The following is a 22,402-nucleotide window of genomic DNA, read 5'->3' as shown; positions in this document are numbered from 1 at the left end:
TTTAATGGTGTGTGCCGCTCAGTTAAAATCCTGACAGAAAACTAAAATCGCTGTGTCAGCCACTGTCACCGCTGTCAGGTATTGCCATTGTCACAGTTACCACTGTCAGGTATTGCCATCTTACCAAAAGTCGGATCAAACTTCTCTGATGGCCTGTTTCTGCATTGGGTGGCCTTAGTTATGCTGCCGTCCTCTCTGCTGATCACTCCTTGCCGTGGCTTTTCCACAGTTTTGCCCAGTCTCCGGCTAAGTGGCCGTAATTACAAGGGTCGTTGCTTTTCCCCTTGCAGATCCTGGCAAAGCATGAGCTTCCCGGCCGCTGCCATGTTCCAAGGCATGCTAAAAGCGGCTTTTAACCTTTTAACCGCTGCTGAGTGGGATCTGCAGCTAATTCTCTCAGAGCTCTTGACGGCGAGGGATCGGATCCTGCCACCAACGCGGCTCAGGTTTTGCCGCTCTGTTTTAACTTTCTCTCCCTTGCACGAGCAGGAGGCGTTTCCTTTTCACACTGTTTGCTTCCCAAGTACTGCACATAAGCGGCCGTGGAGCACTGCTGCCTTTTCTGCATCATTTATTGCCGATTTCATGGTGGTGTCTGGCAGCGTTGTTACCCCAGCATGTGCCAAGCCCTACAACTTTTTGTTGTGTTCCTCCATCGTGCGGGCGCAGCAGCCGCAGTCTCTAGGCAGTGGGACGGGGCCCCCAAATATGCCGAGGCTGGCAGGACAGAGACTTTCTGTCCAGGTTTTTGAGGAGGTGCTGGCCTGGGGCCCAGATTTTTGCCACGTTAGGAACAGCGCGTCTGGATGTCTGTCCAGACGGGGCTCTCGGAGGGTCCGGGCCCGACAGTTGGTAGATCCAGCTTTTTCCCAGGCTCTGTTATTCATTCGTACTTTTGTCCCCCTGCGCTGTCTTTTCCTCCCTGCTGGCAGAATACTTGATGTTCTCTCCCCTGTCCCCGCTCCAGAGCCCTTGCACCCGGCTTCGCGCCCTGGCTGCCTCCTCCCTCTCCGCCTCTGGCCTTACCTGGTGCGGGATGAGCTGCTGCTGGCAGCAGATTTCCTGGGGAGGCGGAACGGGGCGGGTTTGGAGGGTCCAAGCTCTGAGCATTGGCTGAGATCAGTGGAATTTAGTTCTGGGTCAGGCTGGTGGGAAGAGCCACCTCAGGGCATGTCAGCGCCGTCGTTTTCAGGCCCTAGGAGTGTGCTGTGCCCAAAGACCACGGGACGCGTCTCCTGTAAAATCCTGGTGGGAAAAGGGGGTGAACTGACCCCTCAACTGCCCAGGACCTGCTCTACCTCCTGGAATGTGTCCCAGCTCCATTTGTTTGGCATCTCTAAGAAAGAATGGCAAGCAGTCCAGAGAACATGCATTCCTTGTGAGACCTGTATTGTGGAGTGCTCTTCCATTGATTGGCCCCTGCCTGTCCCAAATTGTCCTTGCCTTGACCGTCCCTCTGGCTGTGCTTTAGGTGATGGAAGAAGGTCTGGGAGCACTGTGGTAACAGAGCAAGCAGTGTGGTTGCTGGTGAGGTTGGCTTCTGCCTTGTGTTGGCACCGTCCTGCAGCTCAAGAAGGGTTGCCCAGAGGGAGTGATTTGGGACTGCAGAGTATGTGACAGGTCCCTCAGGGGATCCGGGCATCAGTACTGGCATGCGGAGACCCTCGTCTCTGACAACAGGGGGGTGGGCTGTCTGTGGAGACAGGCTGGGGGTGGTGAGGAAAAGGGGTGCAGCCCTTTTCCTGCCAGTCCCAGGGAAAATGCTGTTGGGAAGACTAACCTAGAGGATGATTTCTTGAGTCCTGATCTTTGTGTCCCTTCAAAGACCAGTCTCCTACAAGAGGCAATGCTGTAGCCGAGCGGGAGGTGCCTGGGCCAAGCAAGGTCTGAGTCTCTTGGCACTTCTTTTTTAGGGCATTCTCCTCAAACGCAGTGGCAAGTCTCTCAACAAAGAGTGGAAGAAGAAGTACGTGACGCTGTGTGACAACGGAGTCCTCACCTACCATCCCAGCCTGCACGTAAGTACTGCGCTGGGTTGGGCAGAGGAGCAGGTGGGACGGAGTGGTGTCCTCCTCCATGCTGTGGCTGCAGGTCCTCTCGCGGGTGCCACAGTCGCAGAGAGTTGCCTGGGAAGGGTTTGGCAGCGGATGAAAGCCCCGGTCTCTGCCCTGCGCAGGAGGTTCAGCACCAACCCTCGACAGGGCAGGTGGATTCAGAGCTGGTTTTTACCAGAGTCTGGAGAAAACCTCTTCCCTCTCGTGAAGGCTGTCTCTGCAGTGCCAGGCTGGGTGGAAAAAACTGATAGGAGCACGCTCTGCACAGAATTATGCTAAGCAAATGCATCTTTCTTTTTTCTGTGTCCCTTGCTCCGTCCATTAAAGCAGGGGTTGCTGCCTCCCTGCATCTGGGGTGAGGAGCAGGCGGAGAACTCCTTGCAGCCACGGCTGATGGTGCCATTTGGGTGTGGAATAATTTTCCTGGCTGCTAGGTATTGGGTAATGGAGATGAGGTGCCTGTGCAGAGCCTGCCGAGCTGAGCTGTCACTCGATGCATCTCTGATCCTCTTCACTGCTTGGCTCAGGCGCGCAGCTGCCTCCCCATCCATCTCTGTCGCCTCCCCACTGTGGGGCTAATGACTTCTTCCCCATTCCCTCTTGAGCACAGTTTGCTGCTGAGACAGTGAGCCACGGACAGACACACCTGTGACACCGAGGCCACAGCACCCTCTGCGGAGAGGACGTGCTGCAGCAGGACAGAGGGATGGGGAGCGCGGGGTAGAGCTTGGGCATAGGGCGGTTTCTGGGGGCTGGAGCACTCTAAAGGGAGAAAAGCCAGGTGTCGCAGCTCCTGTGCCTCCTGACTGCTCCCGGGCCCTCCATTTGTCCCCGATCTCCTCAGACACATGGGTGCTGGAGTGCCCCGAGCCTTGGAGTCTTTCTGCTCATCTCTAACCCTGCCTCTCTAGCTCACGGGCTTGCGATGCTCAGTCGTCCGGCTCCCGAGCCACTGAGCCCTTTAACCTTCCTGTCCTTACACTGGAAAGCCAGTCATTGCGTTTCCTTCCCTTAATTTGTTGGAGCTTTGAGAACAGGTTTTTTTCTTTTAGTCTTTGATCCCTGTACCATACTGTCTGGTTCTGCAGTTCCCTGACTTTGTAACCCCATTTTTTGGTCTTTATAGAACCAAACTGTGAGGGAATGGCTGCCGCCTGCTCTGCGTGTGGGACACACGCGTGTGTGTTTATCCCATTTCCATCGGAGACATCAATAGGCCGTTATTACAATCAGCTGTAGAGACAGAGTAATTTCCGGGATGTTGTTTAGCCGCTCTCAGGTGATGCTGTTACACACTAGGTTTCTCTTCTTTTTACACCATTTCTTCCTCAGGGGGTGATCTAGATTGATGTCACTTGCTTTCCTTACCGCACTTCTTCAGCGTTTCATTTCATTACTGCGTTGCCCCAAGCAAAAATCTGGTTTGCTTCCACCTGGTGCTCCTGGTGATCCACGACCCGTTGCTAAGAAAGGTACAAGATGGGCCTCTCCTCCCCTAGGTTTCACTGAAAGCTTTGAACTTTGCACCCAAGATAGGTGTTGCATTGCCCTGTATGTTTACCTAGAGCAAAGACTAATTACGCGTAGGCCACAGAACACACAGCTGCTTGCTGCCCAGCTCTGACTTCTGCGAGGATGGAGGGGTCCACGTGCTCCCTCCGTGGCATTGCCTCCCTCCCACTGGGGAAGAGAGCCATGACACCTGCCATTGTGTTCCATTTTTTACTGCGATGCTGACACAGGCTCTGGGGAGCTGTGTGCTGTTCTGATTAGCAAACGGCCCTCTGCCTTGCTTCGCCTTCCCTCTGGGTATCTGGTTTATGACCTGCTTGGAGGGGACAGATGCAGGAAGGAAGTCTGAAGGAAGAGGTGGTCCCGACAAGGATGTCCTATTATATCCTCTCCTCCTCATCTTCTAGAGTCAACCAGTAGACCATAGAATCACAGACTGGTTCGGGTTGGAAGGACCTTAAAGCCCACCCAGTGCCACCCATGCCCTGGACAGGGACACCTCCCACCAGCCCAGGTTGCTCCAAGCCCCGGCCAACCTGGCCTTGAACCCCTCCAGGGATGGGGCAGCCACAGCTTCTCTGGGCAACCTGGGCCAGGGGCTCACCCCCCTCACAGCCAACAATTTCTGCCTCACATCTCATCTCAGTCTCCCCTCTGTCAGTGGAAAACCCTTCCCCCTCGTCCCATGGCTCCCCTCCCTGCTCCAGAGTCCCTCCCCAGCTTTCCTGGAGCCCCTTGAGGGACTGGAAGGGGCTGGAAGGTCTCCGCGGAGCCTTCTCTTCTCCAGGCTGAACCCCCCCAGCTCTCCCAGCCTGTCCCCACAGCAGAGGGGCTCCAGCCCTCCCAGCATCTCCGGGGCCTCCTCTGGCCCCGCTCCAGCAGCTCCATGTGCTTAAGTTGGGTGCTTCAGAGCTGGACACAGTACTCCAGGTGGGGTCTCCCCAGAGCGGAGCAGAAGGGCAAGTAGATGCTGCAGCACATTTGTCACCAGGTTTGTCTCCAGTGGCATGAAGCAAGTTCCCATGTCCTTTCACAGGACGGCACATGCAAAGCACGTTAGGGTTGAGCTGCCTTTGTTCCTGAGGAAGGGCACGTGCTTCCTCGTCATTTCCATTTGTGGCAGCAGCTCTCACCCAGCAGGCACGTTGTGGGGTGAGCTGCTGGCAAGAACAAGTGTGCAGGATCCTCAGTCAAGGAGACGCTGGGCATCCTGAAGTTCCTTCCTCAAGATGTGAAGTCCCATCTTCACCCCCGCCTTGCTCAGGGTGAGCCTGTACAGGATGTTCAAGCCCCAGAGCATTTTTGTGCTGCTTTTGTGTTCTCAGTGGCTTTTCCTTGGCGTGATTCAGGGAAATTCCTGCCTAGACCTCTCTTGCGTCTCTGTTGTGTTCTCTCCCTGTCCCTCTTGGGACGGGTGTAGGTTTGCCAGGCATCAGCAGCCCTGCCTTTCTTCTTCTTCTTCCTCCACTAGCCGTATCTGCCCCAGATGTGTTTGTGCCCTGCGTCATTCTGGCTGGGTCATGCTTCTGGTACACCTACCAGAAGCTTCCTGGTGGGGCTATTCGTCTGCTTTTGGGTGTTTTATCACTCAGCCTGTTTCTGGATCCGTATCTTGATCTGATCTGTATCCAGCCCCTCTTTGAAGTTTTCTCACTGGGAGTGAGGCTTAAACCGTGGGTTTGCAGTCACGGGCTGACAGAGCGCGCTCCGGCGGGCTGGGTCCAGCCCTGAAATCGAGTGTTCTGGGACTCCTCGATGGACGCGTGGCTGCCTTGACTACCAGCCTGGACCTGTGCCTGGGTCCTACAGAGCTGTGCGTTCCTGCCCGCATGCCCCCTCTCTGGGACGGTCCGTGGTGTCAGGACTTTGCAAACGGGACACGTGGCGTGGGAGCAGTGGGCAGCAGCTCTCGCTGAAGGCAGGAGTGCCTGTGGGCCTGATCCCTGGCTTCAGCACGGCTTTCCTTGTTGCATCTGTATTTTTCTTACCTTTCCGGCAGTGTGTTCAGTGAGAGGAAAAGAACAAGTTCTATGAAGAGACCGGTGCGGTCTCCTATCACTTTCCCAAAGCCTTGGAGAGTAAATGCTTCTGCCCGTGAGGAAGGCGTATGTGGTTCAGCCCAGCTTCACTGGCCAGGCTGTGCTGTGCTGCGCAGAGCTGGAGAGAAAGCATCTCCCATTTTGCAGCCAGTGGAGCCATTCACACAATCACCTTCTGTTAATTCTATCTGCAACATCAATTAAATTGTTTGTAGAAACTAATTGAATGTGGCTTAATCACACATCTTAATAGCTTTCCACGCTTTGAACTCGTTGTTAATTCCAGTAATAAAATGAAATGAGAGAACTGGCTGGGTAATTAGCGAGGAGGCTTGGGAAGAAATTGCTGTTTTATAGCATGTAATAAAAGCAGTGCGCTGGTGACCGCTCTCTCCGTCAGGCAGCCGGCTACTGCAGCAGTTGTGCTGAGTTAGGGAAAATCCTCCAGCCCCTCTGAGGTTCCCTGCCCAAGGGTGCCACCGGGCTCCCACCCAACTGGGAACAGCCTGGGGCACTGTTTGGTTGGGCTGGTTATCTAGGAATTGCCCGGGGCACCACGGGGCGTGCGCGTGTCGTTGGAGGTCAAGTCACCCAGGAGCTGGAGGCAGAGAAGGGTGTGCTGCCACACCGCCCATCTCCTGGCGTTGCTGCGAGGACTGGGTGCCTGAACGGAGGTCTGTGGAAAGAGAATTCCAGCCAAGGAGTTGAGGTGCTGCCGAGAGGTTGCAACCCTTGCAGGTGGTCACCTGAGACCACAGAGCACTGGCCCATACAGCCCTCATCCTCCTGCTTCTTGGAGCCAAGGGCTGGGAGAATGGTTGCTCTTAAACTGATCTTGTTCATGTCTTTATCTTCTTGGATTTGGAAGCAGACAGGGACCAGCTCTGAGTTAATCTTTTTGGTGACCTCCTTGTGAACTGGAGCAAGCCCAAGCCGGTTGCCAGTTGCAGCGCACATCCCCAGTGCAGAGAGCCAGGGGAACGCACCACCTCCTGATTCCTCCCAGAGACTCCGGCTCAGCTTCCAGTCCCTGCTCCCGTGAGGTCTGCCCGAGAGCCGGGCAGGGCGGTTCCGCTCTGTGCATCTCCCTGGAGATCACGTTGGTCAGGTCTGCCTGGGACATGAGCCCAAGGAAGAGCCAGCGACGTCGGAGAGGGCTGGGGAGAGCTGCAGTGCCCTGTGGAGCAGCGAAGGGGTGGGAGACATGGGCCAGGACACAGCTCCCAGGAGAGGCTGCAGGTCTGCGTCATTATTTTGACCAGAAGGCGAGATGCTCTGAGGAGGCAGCACAGAATGATATTAACAGTCTGCACGTGGAGTTTTTGATCGTACAATACGCGGTGTACCCACAGGAACGGTGGAAGCACCAGGTTTTGAATAACTGAAAGCTGTGCAGGTGAATGTACAAGGCAGTTATCCTGAGTTGTGTTGGTTTGGGCTTGAATTATCCTAGCTGTGGCCCAAGAGGGAACTTCCAGGTATCCCATTACTTACACTATATTATATTATTAGCTGTCATAGCTGAGTGCTGTGATTAAAAAGACAAGAAATGACAGGGCAGAAGAACTGCCTGCCACCTCTGTGCTCTTTTGCTCCGTCTAATTTCTGATCCCCAGCCAGACTTCCACAAACGGGCTTGTCGTGGCATCTGACTGCCCGTGGCAACATCCCGATGTTACTCGTATCAGAGCTGACTAGTTCTGAAAGCGAGACCTGGCACTTCTCCGGCGCCTGTTCTAATGCACCAGCTAGTCATGGCAATGGGGCAGGTCAGAGTCAGGGCTTTGCCCCGTGTGTCAGAAAAGGGCTGGCTGTGGACGCTGGGGAAGTCGTAGGGTCTTTCACCTCTAGCCCACCTGGCTTGAGACTTCAGTGTAGTGCAAGAGAAAGCGGCATGTGATGAGCTGCCAAGTCACCTCCAAGTCACTGGCTGACCATCTGTCTGTGAGCCGGTTACCGCATGGATGAATGGACCCGGGTTTTAGTTTTGATTCCATGGGTGAGAGGGGAGCTGAGAGCGGTGGGCCAGGGCAGGGCTGGTTTTGAACCGTTTTGCCTCTCCGCTGTAGGATTACATGCAGAACGTCCACGGGAAGGAAATCGATCTGCTGAGAACTACAGTGAAGGTACCGGGCAAGCGGCTACCCAGGGCAACAACGGCAGCGGCGCCCAGCGCTAGCCCCAAAGCCAATGGGCTTGCCAAGGAGCGGAGCAGCACGCAGCTGACGGGAGGCACAGGTAAGAGCTGGCGTGGGTGTCGAAGAGCTGGTGGCCGTCCTTGCCCCGGGGCATCAGCAGTGCCTTGCTTTGCTGAGCTGGAAGCAAAAGCTGTTCTGGAGTTTCTTGCTTTCACCACTCTTTGCGAGTGCCTTCGGTGGGTGCCGGCGTTTCTGTACGGGTCTCAGGTAAGCTCCTGTTGGGGTTTTATGCTGGTTAGTGTCCAGGATAGAAGAAAGAGTAAAAGGGCTTTTACTTAGTGGCGTGACCTCTCTGAGGGGAAACAGTCAAGTCTGATGAGCTGTGTGGGGGGGAAGCTGTTGCTCCCTAAAACAAAGGAAATCTCAACCAGGGATGTCTCTCGATGCCTGGCAAGTTCTGTTCTGTTTCTTTCCTTTTTCATCGCCCTCTTTTTCCTTCTCACTTTCCCCTGGAGAAATAGTAATGTGAGGGGCTTGTTTTGTAATTATTATTCTTCTTCTGTGTGCCCATTCAGGAGGCACAGCTGCCACAGAGAGTGGTGAGAGGAGGTGAGGTTGGGAGGCTCTCTGGTTTCTCGTGGAGCCCATGCCACACTGCTTCTCCTGCCGCAGGAGGTGTCTCGCCCTTAGAGCGTCCCTGCCCGAGGTTCCCAGGGCATTGATGTGCCTCTGCTTTGTCCGAGGGGTTGGCATCCTTGGCCAGGGTGGACAGTTTCCGTACACATTCTTCACAGCCAGCTGTTGGCAGTGGTCTAGTACAGCAGGGTGCGGGTCCCTCTCCACTCTTTGGGATAACAAGGGAGTGCTGCTAATGCTGCTGGTAACAGAAACCCTTCATAATCTGGTATTGCACACTGTGCAACGGAGAATGAACTTGGGTGACCACATCCAAATGATGAGGAATTGGTTGGATGGTCACATCCAGAGGATAGTGCTCAATGGCTCAATGTCCAGATGGAGATCGGTGACAAGCGGTGTCCCTCAGGGGTCAAGTACTGGGACCAGTACTGTTTGATATCTTCATTAATGACAAGGACAGTGGGATCATGTGCACTCTAAGCAAGTTTGCGGTTGACACCAAGCTGAGTGGTGTGGTGACATGCCTGAGGGAGGGGATGCCATCCAGAGGGACCTGGACAGGATTGAAAAGTGCATCTGTGTGAACCTCATGGGGTTCAACAAGGCCAAGTGCAGGGTCTTGCACCGCGGTCGGGGCAACCCCCAGTGCCATCCCCACCCCAGGCTGGGGATGGAGGGATGGAGAGCAGCCCTGAGAGAAGGGCTTGGGGGTGCTGGGGGGGGAAAAGCTGACCATGGGCCAGCACCATGCGCTGGCAGCCCAAAAACCCCCCACAGCCTGGGCTGCATCCCCAGCAGCGTGGGCAGCAGGGCCAGGGGGGGATTCTGCCCCTCTGCTCCGCTCTGTGAGACCCCCCTGCAGTGCTGCCTCCAGCGCTGGGGCCTCAGCACAGGAGAGACACGGAGCTGTTGGAGCGGGGCCAGAGGAGGCCCCGGAGCTGCTGGGAGGGCTGGAGCCCCTCTGCTGTGGGGACAGGCTGAGAGAGCTGGGGGGGTTCAGCCTGGAGAAGAGAAGGCTCCGGGGAGACCTTATTGCGGCCTTTCGGTACCTAAAGGGCGCCTGCAGGAAAGATGGGGACAGAGTTTTTAGCAGGGCCTGTTACAGTAGGACAAGGGGTAATGGTTTTAAACTAAAAGAGGGAAGATTTAGACTAGATATAAGGGAGAAATATTTTAGACTGAGGGTGGTGAGACTTTGCCGCAGGTTGCCTAGAGAGGTGGTGGCTGCCCCATCCCTGGAAACATTCCAGGCCAGGTTGGATGGGGCTCTGAGCAACCTGGTCTAGTTGAAGATGTCCCTCATCATGGCAGGGGTCGGACTAGATGGCCTTTAAAGGTCCCTTCCAACCCAAACCAGTCTATGATTGTGTCCTCATTTCTGTTCGGTCCTGCTCCGCACCCCGGTTGTGTCCCGAGGGTGGTGGTGTGTTGTTGGTGCTGTGCTTCATGGCTTTCTGGAGCTGAGGACTCGTGAGATGGGGTGCAGCTGGAGTGAACGCTGGGAGCTGGCTGGGGTCCTCAGCGTCACACACAACACAGGGAGTGGGGCACGCTGGCATCGCTGTGTTCACGTGGTGCTGAGTGTGAAATAACAATAAGCCCTTCTGAACCCAAACTGCTGATTCTGGAGAGTCAGAATTAGTCTGCAGACCAGATAAACTGCCAGCGAATGATTGCAGTTACTGTCTTTTTGACCAAGGATGTGCAACTCTGCCTGTTTTCTGCCACGCTGTTGTTTCTTCACCCCCACGGAACACCCGCAGCATGCCCAGGTGCGGTGACAATTCCTGCCTCTCCGCAGAGGCACTTCAGGCCTGCGCTTCTGGGGTGCTGTGTCTGAGGGTGCTTCGGCTGCTTAGAGAAGGTGATGGGCGCTGTAGGAAGAATTCAAAGACAAACAACAGAAAAGCTTATGGTGATGTCAAACCAAATGCCCACGTAATGCTGTATCCTGCTTTCGACAGTCGTCTCAGTCCTGTGGGGCTCACGAGAGCAGATGGAGATGTGACTTGATTACCGATCGCTGCCGCTTGGAAAACCAGTGCCTAGGAGTGAGCGCCGAGCGAGGCCTTTCAGTCTGGGTGACAAAGCTTGAGGAGACGCCGTGCGTGGAGGCTGAAGTTAGAGCAATTTAAACTTGAGAGGAGATGTAGTTTCCCAGCAGGGAGGGTAATTAAATGTTGGAATAGTTTATCTGGAGAGCTGGTGGACTTAGCACTGCTTGAAGCCTTTAAAATGAGATCAGTTATCTTTCTACAAGATATGCTTTAATCCAGCTCGTGTGTGTGTCGCTGCGTGCGTGTGTGCAGGGGATGGAGATGGTGGTCTTTTCTCATGTAGGAATCTGTGAATTTGAGATCCCCTGTTCACTGTTTTTCCTCTGGGCCCCTGAGCAGAACGGCACTCCTGTGCTACCCCGAGCGCGTGCACCCGCACGGGGCTCAGCATTAAGACAGCAACCATAATCTGATTTTATGCTTCTTGGCTTTGGGTGGTTGTCTGCGTTGGTCAGAAAGGTTTTTTTTCTCCTGGTACACTAACGGTAAGATGTTTTCTGAGGAATTTTTTCAACTCACTCTGATGCCTCCAACACTGATTGCGGCTGACAATGCAGTCGCCACGGTAAGTGCACTGACATGATAAAAATCTTCTGAGGTGACTTGCTGACATCCCTGTGTAATGCAGAGGACTGGGTTTGGAGTCGGTAAAGAGTCTGCCCTGCATCAGATCGGCAGGGACCTTGCAGTTTTGCTGCCTTTGGGGCTGGGGATGGGACTGTTGCTGGGATCCACTGGGCATCTCTCATAGAATCACAGAATCATAGAATGGTTTGGGTTGGAAGGGACCTTAAAGATCATCTAGTTCCAATCCCCTGCCCTGGGCAGGGACACCTCCCACCAGCCCAGGTTGCTCCAAGCCCCGTCCAACCTGGCCTTGAACCCCCTCCAGGGATGGGGCAGCCACAGCTTCTCTGGGCAACCTGGGCCAGGGGCTCACCGCCCTCACAGTAAAGAATTTCTTCCTGATTTCCAGTCTAAATCTACCTTCTTTCAGTTTGAAGCCCTGTGTTCCATCATTACACTCCCTGGTCCAGAGTCCCTCCCCATCCTTCCTCTAGGCCCCCTTGAGGGACTGGAAGGGGCTGGAAGGTCTCCCCGGAGCCTTCTCTTCTCCAGGCTGAACCCCCCCAGCTCTCTCAGCCTGTCCCCACAGCAGAGGGGCTCCAGCCCTCTGATCATCTTTGTGTCCCTCTGCTGGACCGGTTCCAACAGGTCCATGTCCTTCTTGTGCTGAGGACTCCAGAGCTGGACGCAGGACTCCAGGTGGGTCTCCCCAGAGCAGAGCAGAGGGGCAGAATCCCCTCCCTCGCCCTGCTGGCCACGCTTCTCCTGATGCAGCCAAGGATGCGGTTGGCCTTCTGGGCTGCAAGCACACATTGCTGGCTCATGTTGAGCTTCTCGTCCATTAGATGAGCTCCAGGCCCATCTAATACATGCTTTGGGCAGCTGGAGTGGGAGCACCTCCGAATTTGCAGTTCTCCGCCAGTGCACGAGTTAATTTTCAGAGGACAGAATCACAGAATGGTTTGGGTTGGAAGGGACCTTAAAGACCATCCAGTTCCAACCCCCTGCCCTGGGCAGGGACACCTCCCACTAGAGCAGGTTGCTCCAAGCCCATGAGCTTTGGAGACCTGAATGACTTGCTGTCTTACACCAGGAGTGTCTGGGTAAAACCAAATGGCCTGTGTTGAGTTCAGAGCACGTGGTCGTGGTTTCCTTGTGACCTGAGCTCTGCCAAGGCAAGCGAGTGTGCTAATTAATGTCCACTAGATGCACAGTCCTTCCCCAGGGGCAAGAAAAGAAGCAGCAGATAAAGGGGAGGAGGAGAAAACAAAGATAAAATATCTCACGCTGCCCTGTATGTGTCTAAAATACACATATGCAACACTCTGGTGATGATTCAAAACAACCTCCAAAGCAGGTACAGGCAGCGCAGCTTGGAGCTAAACAAAGTGAGAATGGGAAAGGACCTTGTATTTGTGAAACCCGTGGGACTCTGAGCTCAATGGATGTTTGTACCCTGGTATTTAAACCATTAAAGGAGGCAACTTTACTGCAGTAAGGGTTGGTTTTAAGTTGCGTGTGTTCCCATTGTAAACGCTGTTTTCAGAAGCGCAGAACGTTGTCCACCTAAGGCTTGCTTTTTGTGGAACTTGTGTGCAAGTGTGATGTTGTAGGTGCCCAGGGCGGTGGTGCAGTCTCCCTCCTCAGGGATAATCAAAAACCGTCCAGACACAGGCCGGGGCACCTGGCTGCGGGTGGCCTCGCTTGAGCAGGGGTAGGACAGGACGACCTGCAGAGCTCCCGTCCAGCCCCAGCCGTGCTGGGATTCTGTATTCATTTTGTCACTGTTAAAAATTTGTCTCCAAGAGCTGTAAATCTTCAGAGGTTTGGTGCAAAGATTGCCTAGAAGCAGAAGTATTGCCCTCAATTAGAAACTTGGTTTTTCTTTATCCCTTGAAAAATATATTGGGATTTGATAAAAATTTTGGGAGTTGATTACTGGAAGTTATGGAGCACTTAATCTCTTCCTGGGCTGTCAAGAGCTCCTGGCAGAATGGTCTCTGCTTTTCTGTGCTATTTTTGATTCGCTTTCCAACTGTCAAGTCCTCCTAACTTTTGTTCTTGTATGAAATTTTCCTGGTAAGGAGACTATCCAGAGGTGGAAGAGTAGTTGAGATCAAGCACAGGGTCTGTTAACAGATGGAGAGCCAACAAAATGCAAATAACCAGCATTAGTACAGCGTTTGCAGCTGAGCCCTAAATCAAGCCCTGCGACCTCAGGAAATCCTAAAGCGCAGACGACTGGCCCGTGTCACCTCTGCAGCTCGCGCTCCTCGCCTGCCACGCTGGTGGCAGGCAGTGCTGGGCGCAGTCAGGCCTGACCGAGCAGACGGCGGGACGCACAGCCCCGCGCCTGGACCTCTGTGGACTCGCGGGATGCGTGTGCCCTCCATCCCTGTCCCCAGGCAGGACCTGCTCTTCGTGTGTCGTGCCTGCTGGCTGCCCAGGTGTGTCCTGGTAGGCCATGATGCCTGGGAAGTGCTAGCCAAGGGCAGTTCATCCAAGAATATTTTGGATGTGCCTTCCAGAAGTACCTCTCATATGCCCCGATACTTCTGTGGCACTTCTCTGCCACCTTCTTGTCCCGTAGGTTTTCTTTGGAGACTTGCTGCAGGCTACCATTGGACCACCTGGTCCTCTGACATTATGGTTCAGCCGTGCTGGCTGCCGAGCCATTGGCTGTTCCTGGCACAGGTTTGGTTATGGCAAGGACTCTCCTGGACAGCACTTAGGGAGCGGCATGGGCCAGCACAGATTGGGTGCAGCTTTTGGGGGGAGAGAGTTACCGTGTGTAGGCAAAAGCTTAGTTGTGCCGCAGGGTGTTGGGGCGGAGGGACAGTGTTGTCAGTGTGCGCATCTCCAGAGGGACCTCTCCTGGGGCCGGGCGGGTGGCCTGGCCGCTGCCACGCGGGGACCTTTCCATGGTGGAGCAGCACCTGGGCTGCTGTCTGCCAACAGTGCGGCCCCACGGCTGGCAGGGGTCGGGGTCTGGCGTGTACCAGGAGAGGGGTCCACCCCAGTGCCTGCTGCTCTCCCGTCTGTATCCCACGCTGACGTGGGTTTTCAAGCAAGGACCCTGATGCTCTTGTGTCCCACTATGAAAAGGATCCCTTTAGTGGCACAGATGTGGTCAGTTACAGCAGTGAAATCATTTGTCTGTTCAAGCCATCCCTCCTTTGCCTAGGGCAGGAGCATGTACCTGCTCCACCTTCCGCAGTCGGGATCACAAGACTCCTTTGGGCCAAGCATCAGGAAAATGAGTGGCCTTATCCTGGGAGACAGGCGGGGAAGAAGGGACATGCAACACTGGGTTCCTGGAAAGCTGTAAGCGTGTGGGACAGGAGGGAAACTCACTTTCCTGAGCGCTCCTGCAAAACATTTCATCACTTAGATGAGACTATATTGTGACTGATGTGCATGAAGGCTAACAATATGTTAAGGGTACAAGCAATATGTGGATATAGATATAAAGAGAGTAAATGCTCCTTATGATTTGCAAAGTGTTACTCAATTTAAAAACAGTCCAAGAAGCGCTTTGAGTAGCAGAGGTTCCAGTTCCTCATTAAGCCATCGGTACTGCATTGGCGTGAAACGAGAGCACAGACTGGCCTTGTGTCGTGGTTTAGCCTCAGATGGCAACAAAGAACCACGTGCCGCTCGCACGTGCCTTCCTAACACAGGCTAAACCACGACACCTTGGCAGCAGGAGACACACCACGGACAGCTTAAGGCTCCACGGGGAAGCACGGCAGGGCAGAAATAGGGCTGGTTCCGTCTCGGCTTCAGCGTTTGGAGCGGTTAGCTCTCTGGTGGACGGGGTGGTCATCTGGCTGCTGGACCCCGGCTTCTGGAGCTAGAAGGGGGTGGAGGCATGAAGTGGTCTCGCTGATGGAAAATTCAGGGTGCTTTGCATGGAGGTAACGAGTCAAAACAGAGCGGGAAGCGCTGGCACTTCTGGCTGACTGCACCCCAAGATGTGAGGAGGGAACCCCAAAGTGGGTGGACAGGTTCTGGCGTGGTCTAAAGGACCTGAGTAAAATGGGCATTCTCCGGTGTCCGTCTGTGAGAAATCCTCTCTAGCGGGCACTGGTCGGCACCTTCCAAATGCCCCTGAAGCCAGAGGACAGCCATGGCTGTGGGTGCTGGTGGGGTTCAGCAGCGGGAGCCCTGCCAGGCCCCGTCCTGCCCAGCTCTGCCCGCGCTCCCGGCACGGCCGAGCACCTCTGTCCCTTCCCGGCATCTGTGCCACGGCCAGGGCTGGTCCTGCGCGGTCCCGGACCAGCCGTGCTGGGAGCAGCCATGGCCTCTCCCGTCCCTATTCCGGCAGCACCCTCCTCGCTCCCCAACACCAGGGTGGGACGTGATGGTGCAGCCAGGCATGTGGCGTCTCCTGGGAAGGATCAACACCGTCGGCTGTCACCAGGGCCTAGGCGGCGATTCCCAGGCTACACACTTTGGCACCAGCTACCTGTCCAAACCACTCCTGCATCTCTGGTGCCAGCTGGAGAGCTTTGAGGGACAGTGTCGGCATCGGCGCGGCCCCGGTGCTGCAGCCGGCTGTGGGGCGCCCGCGCCAGCGCTGCCAGAGGGACTGCGGGATGCACCAGGCTGCCGGCACTTGGCAGGGCAGCGGCATGCCGGGGGGGGGTGGCAGAGGTCCGGCCTCCCCCGGGCTGCGGAGGACTCACCCGTGTCCCCAGCCCCTTCTCCCTTCCTCCCGGTGTCCTGTCCCCACGACGCTCTGCCCAGGGGTCCCTGCCCAGCCGGCGCTGGGTGTCCATGGACCACGCCATGCCCTTCGGCTGCATTGCCATGCGTTTGCCCACCGCTCACGCTAAAATTGTCCTGACGGACTCCATCGTGGCATTTTCCAACTTTTGGTATCTTAACTTTATAATGAAAATTTTCCCTGTAATACACTTTTGTAATACAGCTGGAAGACCTGTCCTTTCCTGAAGAGCAGACCTTCTGCCCTTTGTCTCGTCGGCAGATTTACACCCCGGATCTGGTGAAGGACCAGGCCGGCTGAGCACCATCGCTCTACGAGCGAGCCTCCTCTCGCAGGAGGTGGAGACATGGCTGGCCAGGAGGATGCTGGGCTGTTTCCTGGGCAGTTGGGGCTTGCTGGGATGTGGGAACAAGGGACTTGGTCCAACAGCTGGTGGATGTGGCTCCTTTATTCCTGACCTCCTCTCTTCTGCCTGTGCTCTCCTCCTCTGCTGCCTCTTGCTGCTCCCAGCCATTCCTGCCTGCCTCTCCCACCAGCAACTGCATCCCCTGCTCACTTCTCCTCGGCGCTGCCGGGCAGCTGGTGGCGGTCAGCGTGAGCACAGAGCAGCTCTAATAAGAGCTGGTGCTCCGATTCCCCAGAGCCAGTACTGCAGCAGCACGGGGGGGGCAGGAGAAGCAATTGCTCGTGCTGCAAATCCGGCTGCAGAGAAATAGGCACATACACTTGTCCTGCTCGTGTCAGAGACTCACAGAGACTTTGAAGGATCCATCTGTGCTTCTCTAATTTTCCACACCTAGAAATCGGACCACCAAAAGCACCTAGGTTAGTCAGAGCATCCCTGCATCTGGGTTTTGGAGTCAGATGTGTCCTAAAAGGACACTGATACTTGCTAAAGGACTTTTTTGAAACCACTAGAAGTTCTCCACAAGCAGTGGGAACTGTGGAGACTCCTGAAGTCTCAAAGGAAGAGCACAAGTGGGTACTGGCCTTTGGAGAAAGCTGAGAAAGGGTTCCTGGCGATCGCTGCTCAGTCTTGTAAACCCTCGGTCAGGTGAGATGGTGCTGGTTACAGTCCAGTGGTGGAAACGCCTCTTTGTTCTGGGTTTCTGGACTGGAGCAGTGCTGGGCCAGATGCTGGGCACAGCGAGCATGGGCGGCCTCCATCGACCGCAGCTGGGGCAGAGGGTGCCCACAGTGCCCCAGGTGAGCCCTGGGCACGGAGCTTCGCAGGGCGACGAGGGCACCTCGGCAGGCAGCGTGCGAGCAGCACCTCGCAGTGTCCCCCATGCTGGGAAAGCCGCGTGGTGGTTGGGTTGGAGAGGGCAGGAGGGGACGTGCAGGTCTCGCTCACTGCCAGAGCTAAAGGATGATGGGTTCTGGGTGCAGCTTGGCTGCGGGTGCGGGGCCTGGCAGCGTGTATTTGCTGCACATGTGGCAGTGCTGGTTCAGGTGTCTCCTTCGGATCCCCGCGGTCCTCTTCCCACCGGAATAATCGCTTCTCTTCCACTCTTTTTCAGGGATCCCCAGATGTAGCTTTGCTGTATCAGTGAGCTCACCCTTTTCCACTTCTTTGCCCCACCTGTATCTCGTTCAGTGCGGGTTTCTGGCACGAAGAATGAGGGCAGCTCTTATTCAAAGTGCAAACGGGATGAAAGGGAATTTTTTAGTGGGAAAGGACAGATGGTAGCACAAGAAGAATATGGAGACAATGTCAATCAGCATGAGAGACGGGTCTCAGCACAGCTGTGGCCCTGAGTTCTTGCTTTGCAGAGGTTTGTAGGGACTTACTCCAAAGCAGGGGAAAAGGGCATGAAGGATGCAGCCTGAAAATACGGTACGTGATGCCTGTGCCCATCCTTACGCACAGACTTAATGTGGGCACGCATGGAGCGCGCGGGCCTATTTCTTGCCGCTGCATTGCCGCTGGGCAGTGCGAAAGGAAGCCAAGCAGCTGAACACTGGAAAACCTGCATTCGGATGGGAAGTTGAAGTGTAAGGAGAAATCAGCAGAGACTGCTGAGATTGTTGTGGTCGCGAGCAGCTACATGGAGGCAGAGTTTCCGACGGCAGAAGGCTGGCTGATCTAGCAGGCAGAAGCAGCGCAGACGCTCCTCAGCCTGAAATGCTGAGCTGATGCAGCAGTCCCAGGTGAGATCTTCTGGCCAGCATCACCCAGGCAGCTGGGCGAGGTGGCTCGGAGATGGGACTAAAGCAAACAATCTGTGGGAGAGCCAGAGCTCTCATGGTATGAGGGGAGGAGGTTGAAGGAGAAGGCTCCGCCTGCCTCTGCGGTGGCTCCTGAGGACCAGGAGCCTCCCATGGGGTTGGCGGGAGAGCAAAGGCTGCACCAAGCGTCTCTGGCGCAGAGGAGGCCGAGCAGAACGAGCAGAGGTGGTCACAGTGTAGGGGTGAGAGCACTGGGGTCTTTTATGTGGGGGGAGAGCTGGAAGGGGCTGATGCTGCTTGGGCACCTCTGCCCGGAGGAACGGTCCACATGGTCTGACACGTGTGTGCAGGCAGGCTGTGTGTGAGCCCTCCTCCTCCTCCGCTTCCTCCTCCTCCTCCTCCTGCTGCAGGATTGCTTCTGTAGCCAAGGGGGAGCGTTTTCTCAAGTGTGTCTGTGGTGGTGGAGGCACTGCTTGGGCTGTCTCAGCTGATGCTGGTGTTTGCTCTGAGGTGATGAGACTCCAGCTGTCCCCGTTTGAGTTATGAGCGCTTGCATTGATTCGCAGCCCCGCGGGCTCCTCGGCACGGGCAGGAGAGCCCTCCGTGCGCTGTAGGTGGGTAGCTTGCCTCTCCCCTTGGCTGCTGTGCCAGATGGGGTGATGGGGACCCTGTGCTGGTCTCGGCCGCTCAGCGAAGCGCCCGGGAGCCCAGCCTGGGCTGGAGATGGTGCTCATTACGTTTGAAACCCAGCCTCCAGCCTGGGCCGGGGATGGTGCCGGGCTTCCTGGGCTGGGGATGGTGCCGGGCTTCCCAGCAGCCGCAGGGTTTTTGCCAGGTTCTCGCTGATGCCTCTCAGCATGGGTCGGTGTCATGTCCAGAGCAGATTGCCCAGGGGCTTTTGCAGAAGGCAGGCGGGAGGAGAGCACTCACCGTGCTGCCGCCAGTCCCTGCCCGGCCGCTGGCGCCAGGGTGCGCGGTGACGCCGGGGCCCCCCCGTCCCGGAGCATGTTCGCTGCCCCCCGATGCTCTGCCTCTGCAGAGAGAGGGATTGGCTCCCCCAGGCCGGGGTTGCTGAGCCTGCTGTGATCATGTCACGTCGGGCTCCGTCGATGTTAACATCTCATTATCTTTGTTACTGTAATTACATTATCCGCTGCTTTATGCAGAATTATTCTCCGAGGACTAATTGATGGATCCATGTTTAATTCATTAATCATTAGCATCAAATTCGACAATTACAGTGCACACTGATTGTGGAATTTCAAATGTAATGAGGGAAGAATTAACAAAGAAAAGGGAAAACCTGTTTCCCTGGCATACCGCTGCTCGCCGTGGGGGACAATGACATTGAGGGAAGAAGAGGCAGCAGAGAGCAGGGTGGCGCGGGTCATGGCAGGCGGGAGGCTGGTGGGATCATCCCCTGCCTTTCTCCTGGTGGTGGCTGCACAATGTATTTATTCTTTCAGGTCAGAGCAGGGTCAGTCACCCCCTACGAAAGAATGGGTATTTTGGTACTGAGGAGGAAAAGCTCAGCTCTCACTTCGGGAGCAAAGTTGCCTTCTCCACCCAGCAGGTAGCCCGTGGATGCGGGAGCAGCACGTCTCGCCCTGCCATGGCAGGTTTCTGGGGACACCAGGAACACCCCCAGCGTACACACGTGCTCACACACTTGGCGGGGAAAGCTGGCTGGTCGAGATGTGATGTCTTCAAAACGAGCTTACTGCCCCCGTGATTTGCCCATGGTCCTGTGGCCGGTCTGACCCCTGCACGGTGCATAGGACCTGCTCCGTACATCTCTGGCTACCTCCCGTCGTCTCCGTATTTCCTGCTCTGAGGCAGGAGTCCCGTAACACTACTCTCTTTATTTTAATGCCAGTGAACTAGTTAGCAGAAAGAAAGCCAGCGCCGTCTTCCCAGCCCTGCCACGTGAGCCCGTGGATCTGCTCGTCTGAAGGACCAGGGCTGGTGCAATGCCCTGCGCAGCGGTGTCAGTGCCAGGTGGGGATACACTCCTTCCCTCCCTCTAGGCATGCTACCGCAGGGTCTCCTTCCTTATGGGAATGGGCAGCTTCTGCTTCATATTTTGGTGGTCTTTGGCACTTGGCTCAGTGCGAGGATGCAGACAGGCCTTCCCTGGCACCTCGTGTCGAGTCCGCTAAATAGCCAGGGATGCTTGGTTTTCTGTTCACCCTTGACTGAGGCGTTGGAGCTGGTTGCCGGCTCACGCCCAGTTCTTCAGTGCAGAGCAGAACACTTTGATTTAAATGGAGGTTTCTGCTTGGTTTGCCCGGGTGCCGCAATGGCACTTGCAGAGGAACTGACCGGGTCGGATGCCCCTGCGGGACCGAGGTGGGGTGTACTCCTCTGCACAGGGCCAGTGCTGCTGGCCGGGAGCCTGGCCTTAAACCACGGCTGGCCCAGATTTCGGCTAGCTCGCATTGCTTTCGGCTGAGTCCGACTGGGAAAGTTCAACGTTGGTTACTGTTGTTCAGCCAAGGGCCGAGAACTTGGACGTGGGGACACCAGAGCTGAAAGGAAGAGGGTGAGGGTTTGTCGGTGTGGGACCTTCGTCCTTCCCAATAATACGTTAAAGTATTTGTAGTCTGAAGATGAAGCAGAGATCAGAGATTTAGTAAAACTTATCTGTAATTAATACTTTGCATCATGAATCATGTATAAAATACTGCAAATTCATATGTATATTATAAATATTATAAATTCACTATAACATTCATACGGTAACATCTTGCGAATGTTTATCTGGCTGCCTGAAGAAGGAGGATGAATCCAAATGTGAGGCTGGAGCCATTCCATTCCATGCTTTGCGCTGAGTAGAAGCTAGAAGTTGCCAGGACTTCATGGGGGAGAGGAGGAGCGCGTCGGGAACTTGAAGGGATGACAGGAGGCAGGACAGTTCCAGCAAACCTCGGTGCCCAGTTCTTGTGACGGATGGAAGCCTGAAGGACCAAGATGTGCGGGTCAGCTTGAGGTTATACTTGCTAGGCATACGCTAGAGTTGCGATGAATTTCGTATTTCCAAGCATTCTGTCTCTGTTTTCTCAGGTATTATTATTTATTTCTATAGAAGGGAAACTGAGGCAAAGAGAAGGTAAAGCCAAATTTGTCAAAGGCATCCGCTAACTCTGTGCCCCCAGTCTAGAGCCTAAGAATTGCTTTTTCTTTCCCAAGAACTTAGCCTTTTTTTAGCCCGTTAAAGTGTAGCTGTGAGCAGTGAGCTCCTGTTTATCAGTCCTCAGAGTCTCCACCTGGGCACTCAGAACAGGAGAAACACATTATTAGTGGCTGTTTCTGACAATTGTTGGTATAAGTGACTTGAACAGTAGGTCTGGGAAATTTGCAGCAGTGTATGGATTAGATCCCAGGTCCCCAAAGGAAATATTCAGCTCCTTAACCTTGGGCTGCCCCTGCTTTCCCTGCTGCCTTCTGCGTTGTTCTGTTGGGCACCTTGATCCTGCAAGAAGTCTTTCAGAGGTCTTGAAGGTAACAGGCCACCTCACTCCTCGTCGTCATCCCCGTCATACCCATGTGTATGCTGGCCCCTACTCTGCCAGCCCTTCTCCAGCCGCTGTCCTTGACGTGGGCAGGAGACGTGCGAGCACGGTACGATGATCACCTTTGTGCCCGGACGAGGTGGCGCTTGCATTGGTTGGTACCACCGTGCTGTGCTGAGCTTTGTCTCCACTGTAGACCAAGGGGATGGGACTTTCCGAGCAGTGGTGGGTGCAGACACGCTCGCTGCACTGCACCATTGCCGGGGGCGCAGGGGGCGTACTGCAGCCCAGGTCCAGCCTGGTCTGGGGAGCTGGATGTCCTGCAGGGGTTGGAGCACCTCAGGTGCAGTGTTGCGGCAGGTATTCTGGTTTAGTTTCATCTGAACCCCATCCATTTTGTGTGCTCAGAGACTGCTCGGGCACCTGAGCCAAAGGTACTGGCCTGGCCGGAGCTAAACGCCGGCGCAGACTGGGCTCAGGTTGTGCTGCCGTCGCTCCCTGGGCTGTGCCAGACGCTCTCTGCTGGGTCCAGGGCCTTCTGCCCCACAGATCACTCACGTGGGCCTGTTCTGAGCTCCAGACCTCTCCCAGTGCCTCCCGTGGCAGAGTGGTCAGTTGGCTAATGCAGGGTTAACCCCTTGCTTTGGGGGAGTTTACCTGTGGCGTGAGTTAGTCACCGGTGGCTGTTCCTGCACAACCTCTGAGTGGGAAACGGGTGATTTCGGGGGACTATTGTAAACCAACTCTTCATTGGTTTACATAAAAGTGTTAATTTTCTGTATGTTCCAGAGAGTCCATGAACTCTGGCTCATCCCCAGCTTTCGATAAAGGCCACACGGTCTCCATGGACGTGCGAGTAGAGTCCAGACCCAGGAGCAAGGTGCTTGCCAGCCGTGCCTCGGAAGGCTGGCCGTCCCACCGCCAGTCCCAGGCTCCAGGGCTGTGCAGGACCATGGCAGTTGGGAGACTCAGGTCGTCTCTTGGTT

The 22,402-nt window shown here is 55.4% G+C and overlaps 1 protein-coding gene across 2 annotated transcripts in view; it reads left to right on the top strand.

Annotated features, from left to right (window-relative positions):
* Window positions 1–22,402, top strand: part of AGAP3 (ArfGAP with GTPase domain, ankyrin repeat and PH domain 3) — a 157,641-nt gene that overhangs the window by 99,009 nt on the left and 36,230 nt on the right. For both annotated transcript variants that reach the window (XM_074573734.1, XM_074573733.1), the window contains exons 10-11: window positions 1,914–2,018; window positions 7,675–7,843. In XM_074573734.1, coding sequence (XP_074429835.1) covers window positions 1,914–2,018; window positions 7,675–7,843 — 274 coding nt within the window. The remainder of the gene's footprint in view (window positions 1–1,913; window positions 2,019–7,674; window positions 7,844–22,402) is intronic.

Source organism: Larus michahellis, chromosome 2 (assembly GCF_964199755.1).
Source record: "Larus michahellis chromosome 2, bLarMic1.1, whole genome shotgun sequence".
In the NCBI taxonomy this organism is placed as follows: domain Eukaryota; kingdom Metazoa; phylum Chordata; class Aves; order Charadriiformes; family Laridae; genus Larus; species Larus michahellis.
The sequence above is the reverse complement of the archived record's forward strand: the minus strand, read 5'-3'. Positions and strand labels throughout refer to the sequence as shown.